Source organism: Nicotiana tabacum, chromosome 9, assembly GCF_000715075.1.
Source record: "Nicotiana tabacum cultivar K326 chromosome 9, ASM71507v2, whole genome shotgun sequence".
Lineage (NCBI taxonomy): Eukaryota > Viridiplantae > Streptophyta > Magnoliopsida > Solanales > Solanaceae > Nicotiana > Nicotiana tabacum.
This window is the reverse complement of record NC_134088.1, coordinates 123,290,155-123,296,871: the sequence shown is the minus strand read 5'-3', so window position 1 is coordinate 123,296,871 and position 6,717 is coordinate 123,290,155. Positions and strand designations below refer to the sequence as shown.

Sequence of the window (6,717 nt, the reverse complement as noted above, 5' to 3'; positions counted from 1 at the left end):
GCATTCTAAAAGTTAAGGACAAGTTCTCCTTAACTTTGATGTGTGCACTGAAAATGTTAAGGACATTGTGTCCTTAACTTTGATATGTGCAGTGAAAATATTAAGGATTTGGTGTCCTGTATTTTTAACCTTCTGGTAAACTGTATTTTTAGGTTTCTTTATATGTTTTATGCATATGGATCATCAATAGCTGGTTGGAATCATTGTAGACCAGTGATTGTTGTTGATGCAACTTTTTTGAAGTCAAAATATCGTGGTGTTTTAATGATTTCAGTTTTAAAGGAAGCAAATAACCATATATTCCCACTAGCCTTTGGGATTGCAGAATCTGAAAATAACAATTCCTATGAGTGGTACTTTAGTGAGCTTCGCAATGCAATTGGGAGCCGTGACAATTTAATCTTTTTATCGGACAGGCATCAATCTATTGCACATGGCATTGCAAAGGTATATCCTGAAAGCCACCATGGGATTTGTATCTATCATTTGGAGCAGAACCTAAAGCGAAGGAAAGTGAAAAGTGAGGTCATAAAACTTTTCCAAAGTGCTGCAAGAGTATACAGGCGCAAAGAATTTGATCTATACATGTTAGATATAGCAAAAGTTGATAAGAAGACTTTTGACTACTTGATGGAAGAACCACCGGAAAGGTGGGCACGTTCTTGTAGTCCATGACGAAGATATGACATGCTCACAACAAACATAGTTGAGTCAATGAATTCTGTGCTATTAGAAGCAAGGGAGTTGCCTATATTAAGAATGATGGATTTCATCCAAGTGAAGCTACAACGTTGGTTTTATGAAAGAAGAAATGAAGCAGAAGGAACTTTTTATGACGTTTCTTGTTGAGTAGAAGAGGAATTGAAGAAAAAGATAGATTTAGCTTTTACTTTAAATGTGTAAGTATTATGTTCTTACTTTAGCTTATTATTTTAATGATAATTTAACATAATGTACTAACTTATAGTTTTTCAACTTTGAAGGTCTTCCCTGTTGATTCATGGCGTTCTAGAGCTGAGGAAGAAGGAATTACTTTCTTGGTGGACTTAAACAAAAGAACATGTGATTGTTTTCAGTTTCAATTTGATGAATTACCATGTATACAAGCAATTGCAGCTATCGAGAAGAGAAACATCAAGAAGTCCAATTTCTGCTCGGACTGGTACTTAAAGGAATCTTGGTTGAAAACATATGAACGACAAATACATCCTGTAGGACATACGGATTCTTGGATTATACCAGAGAGTGTTAAGTCACAAATTATTAAACCTCCAGATTTCAAAGTCCCGCCTGGTAGAAGGCAGAAGAAAAGGCATATTCCAGCTACCGAATCATCAAAAATAACATTCAAATGTGGTCGTTGCAGAAGAATTGGTCATAATAGAACATCTTGTATATATTCTCCGGCAATCCATCCATTTTCAAGGAAGCATAGAGAATAATAGATATATCCACTTATGTTTATCTACTCTTTTAAGTTTTTGCTATAAATTAGATTCATTTGTCCTATGATTGTTGTTGTGATACTAATATTGTTTCCTTTTGTCTTTTTGTCATTTTGTCTTTTTAATTTTTTTTTGAGCCGAGGGTCTTTCAGAAACAGCCTCTCTACTCCTTCGGGGTAGGGGTAAGGTCTGCGTACACACTACCCTCCCCAGACCCCATTAGTGGGATTTTACTGGGTTGTTGTTGTTGTTGTTTATTTGAGCAAGTAAACATTAGGAGATGGTTATATAAAGATGTCCTGAATTTTCAAAGTTTCTTTGCACTTACTTGCTCTTTGTTTCTTTTTCTTTTTATGGGAGTTCAATTTACCCTTGTCGGACCAATTATTATTTATGGGATTTTATTCTTGCCGTAAGTAAACAAGAAAGTCCTTTTCTTTATATAATTTGACGCCTGCAACTTGCTACATCTTTATTTTTAAAATGAGATTGGTACAAGTAAAACTTAAGGACATAATCTTTTACAAGTCCTGAAAATTTCAAGTATGAATCTAATATTAAGGACATAAATTTCTAAAATGTCCTTAACTTCTGAAAATCTCAGATTATTATCTAGATTTCCAGAAGTTCAGGACATTTCAGAAAAATATGTCCTGAATATTATTTTCATCCTTCAACAAATCAGGACGTTTATGAACATAATGTCCTGAAGTTCTACAGCAATTAATGTATCTTTTGCTATATCTCTACAGATTTAATAAAAAATTAGCAATTTAAAATGGACAAATTAGTAGTTATAAAATTGACATCTGCAGCTTGTTAAACACAGCTTGCTTCATCTTATTTTTAAAATGAGATTGGTACAAGTAGACTTCATGACATAATTTTTTGAAACGTCCTGAACATTTGAAGTATGAATCTAATATATAGGACATAAATTTCTAAAATGTCCTTAACTTCTGGAAATCTCAGTTTATTATCTATAGTCCAGAAGTTTAGCACATTTAAAAAAATATGTCATGAATATTATTTTCATCCTTCAACAAATAAGGATGTAGTTCACAGATTCTGAAGTTCTACAACAATCAATGTGTGTTTCTTTGAATTTCTAAAAATTTCAAGACAATTTAATCAAAGATTGGGCCTTTAAAACTGTGAAAAAATGGATAAATCAATAGTTAACAGAAAGAAAGAAATTAATAACACAATGCCTTCATATTACTGCTGAAACTGTAATTTAGCATAGCTGTGACCAAAAAATTATGCTATGCAAACAAAATAAAGTGTCTTGTGACAATTTACAGGATATTTCAGAATTCATATGGATTCTTTACAGCTATTTTATACCAATTTCACTACAGCTGACTTTCTTTACAACTACACTACAGCTCCTTTGGGCAGGAAGTTTCATTTTCACTATCATAGTCGTCGCCGATATTTTTTGGTGGTGTATCATAACCAGAATTTCTTTTCCACTCTCCATGTGCCCAAAGATTTGCTACAAGTTCTTTTCTGAAGTTTGATATATCCGCAGGTTGGAATTTCTCCACATCCTTTTCCATCATCAACAACTCTACATACTTGATTAGGAATGCACCACAATCAGTCCTAAGAAAAATATGGAGTCAATTAAATAATATATTTAATAAAATAAATCTAAAGTACATATAAATTATATAGCAAATGACAACACGTACGATCCAATTTGGTGTGGTGATCTTTGCCACTGAATATCAAATTTGTTGAATGCATTTCCAAAAGACTTGTGATTTTTCTCAAACTGTGAGAACTTTAGCAAGTGGGGGATCATGCGTGCATACATTTCAATGTATTTCATTCCTTGCTCATATGGCTCACTATATATGGAATCGTACACATCAATCTTTCTCTCATTCAAGTCCAATACCTCCAAAAGAAAATGTGTCACAACATCATTATTTTCTGAAGGAAGCCGACATGGAAAAAAGATTTTGTCAACCTCTGTCCAAGAAATTTCACATCTACGATTGTCACCCCACACATATGGTGTGAGAACCAACTTATTATCATCACACCAAAACAAATCTGAAGCATCTTCATTGAAATTCTTATACACAATTAGCATATAGTTATCAAAAAGTATATATGTAGTTGTGCAATGAAAAGGATGGGCGCAATGGTGGTAGCATTCATTCTTCTCAAATAATACAGGGCAATGTCAATATGCTTCATAAAAAGGCAAAAAAAGAAAACAAATCCATCAGTCATAAATAAATAAAAAATAATAAATTAATAAGAAAGAAAATAAATGCCTTGTGAATTATCAAACCTTATCATCAAGTACAAAGCTACTATCTGCAAGCTCAAGGAAGAACATTTTTCTACTGATTTTTTGATGGTACAATTTTAATGACTTCTTTCTCACACCATTATCCTCAGCATATATATATATATCAGTTTGTCCCCAGAAAATTTTGAAAATATCAAAGTTAGAAAGTTTATAAGTTAGTTCTCAATTCCTAATTAAGGACACTTGGTCCTGAACTTACAGTAACAAGGTCATAAGTTTAGAACACTTAGTCCTGAAGTTAGAGTTGTAAATTCAAAATTTAAGGACATGATGTCCTTAACTTACAGTTATATGTTCAAAAGTTAAGGACACTTGGTCCTGAACTTAGACTTACTAGCTTATAAATTAAAGGACAATTAGTCATGAACTTAGAGTAACAAGCGCATAAGTTAAGGACAATTGGTCCTGAACTTAGAGTGAAAGTTCAAAAATTAAGGACACTTGGTCCTGAAGTTAGAGTTACAAATTCAAAAGTTAAGGACAGGAAGTTCTTAACTTACAATTACAAGTTCAAAAGTTAAGGACACTTGGTCCTGGACTTAGACTTACTAGCTCATAAATTAAAGGACAATTAGTCATGAACTTAGAGTAACAAGCTCATAAGTTAAGGATAATTGGTCCTGAACTTAGAGTGGAAGTTCAAAAATTAAGGACACTTGGTCCTGAAGTTAGAGTTGCAAATTCAAAAATTAAGGACGGGTAGTCCTTAACTTACAGTTACAAGTTCAAAAGTTAAGGATACTTGGTCCTGAACTTAGACTTACAAGCTCATAAATTAAAGTCCTGAACTTAGAGTAACAAGCTCATAAGTTAAGGACAATTGGTCTTGAACTTAGAGTGGAAATTCAAAAATTAAGGACACTTGGTCCTAAAGTTAGAGTTGCAAATTCAAAAATTAAGGACAGGTAGTCCTTAACTTACAGTTACAAGTTAAAAAGTTAAGGACAGTTAGTCCTAAACTTAGACTTACAATCTCAAAAATTAAGGACACTTAATCCTTAACTTAGAGTTACAAGCTCAAAAATTTATGACATTTAGTCATGAAGTTAGAGTTGGAAGCTCAATACACTTAGTCCTGAATTTAAAATTACAAGTTCAAGATACAAATGTAAGCAATTAAGAAATAATGAATACATTTAGGGACTTACACTTTTTTGCGACCTTTCCATTTCTTCTTGCCCAACCACCCAATGAATTTCTTCAATAAGTTTTCATCATCTTTGGCATAATGAAAAATACATGTACGAGTATATTTTGATTTTATTCAGCATGTATACTTAGGAGTATTTTCATTGTGCGCCATCGATGTTCCTCTTTTTCTTTTCTGTTCAAAAGGAGATTTCAATTGCCAACTAAGCTTCTTATTCCTTTTCCCTCGACCAAGCTCTTCTTCAACATTTTCTTCAACCTCCATAGACAAACCCTCATCAATGCTCATTTGTGTAGTCGGAGGAGTAGGAGTAAGAATACCAAATGATGGACCATCAAAACCAATACTATCTCTCTTCCTTTTCCTAGTATATTGGTTAACGGCTTCATTTTTGTTTTGCTCTGCAAGCAACACTACATATACATTAGTTTGCTGCAAGTCGTCAATTCTATGAATTGTCAAATGAAGAGACAAAAACTAAGGACATAATTTTTGAAATGTCCTGACAATTTAAATTATGAATACAATATTAAGGACACAATCAATACTTGTGTTGGCCACGCTGCCTTCTTGTATTTCTTTAACAGACAATAGTGCTGACATATTGTTTGTATTTTCTTAATCTTGCAACTGTTCTCCATGTTCTTCGATTGCAAGTTCATAAGATTCTGCAAAATATTTACATGAGCTAACATAATTAGTACTTGTTACTAATATTTGATTAATACAAACATGTATAAGATGAAAAAAAACTCCGTCTAACCATTTGCAACTGTCAAGATCATGCCAGTTAAATCATTATCTTGACTAGCATTTTTTTGGCTTCCAATATTGTCTGTAAGAGAGAGGGGTGTAGAGATATCATACGTTCCTTCTATAGATTTGCAAACAATCTCGCTTATGCTTGTTCCTTGGGTATTTTCTATGTTTTGAGATTGTCCTCCACTTCTCTCTTTTGAAATTTCATCATCTTGATAGTCCACTCCATTTTTTTTCCTTGCAGTTTCAAAAGATTCTGTAACATTTATAATTAATACTTGTTACTAATAGTTTACTAAAACTTTAACATTCAACATGTCATAAAAATTCCATCTTACCTTGATTGGCATTATTTTGATTTCCAAATTTCTCTTTAAGTGAGAGAGGTGCAGATATATCATATATTTTTTTCAACACATTTGCATACAATCTCACTTATACTTGTTCCCAATGGATTTTCTAAATCCTGAGATTGCACTCCAGATTTACAAATTATGTCTGTTACACTTGTCTCTTTTGGATTTTCCTGGTCTTGACATTCCATTCCATCTTGAACTTGCACTCCATCAAAAGATTCTACACACATTTGTAATCACAAAAAAGTTTATATGTATTTTGCTATTGAATATAAATTTCAATGATAACAAATTCAAAAACTGTATCTAACCTTTCCCAATTTCGATGCCAATATCAGTTTCATCTTCTAGATGCGCATCTCTATAATCGCTTTCATAATGATCTTCTACATGCACATCTATATCATCACATTGATCATCAACTGCATCTTTGCTAATTGGAATACTAGGTTCTCTCTCTATGATCCTTTCATGAGGTTTGTCAAGAAGCTTCAATAAAGTATCAATCTTTGATCCTAGGTTTTTCTTTAAAGCCTGTGAGATAGTATTTAAAATAAGAATCAGAATGTTAGCTGCTTATAAGTTACGGACATTGGTCCTTAACATAGAGGTACAAGCTCACAAATTAAGGACAAGTGTTCCTTAACTTAGAGTTACAAGAACAGAAATTAAGGACAT

At 32.7% G+C, this 6,717-nt stretch overlaps 1 protein-coding gene across 1 annotated transcript; it reads left to right on the top strand.

Moving 5' to 3' along the window:
• The first annotated feature begins 264 nt into the window (after positions 1-264).
• On the top strand, positions 265-1,442 carry LOC142164127 (uncharacterized). The gene is made up of 3 exons (XM_075221310.1): positions 265-650; positions 734-794; positions 984-1,442. Exons 1-3 carry the CDS (start codon positions 265-267, stop codon positions 1,440-1,442), a joined length of 906 nt encoding a protein of 301 aa, XP_075077411.1.
• The last annotated feature ends 5,275 nt before the right edge of the window (positions 1,443-6,717 follow it).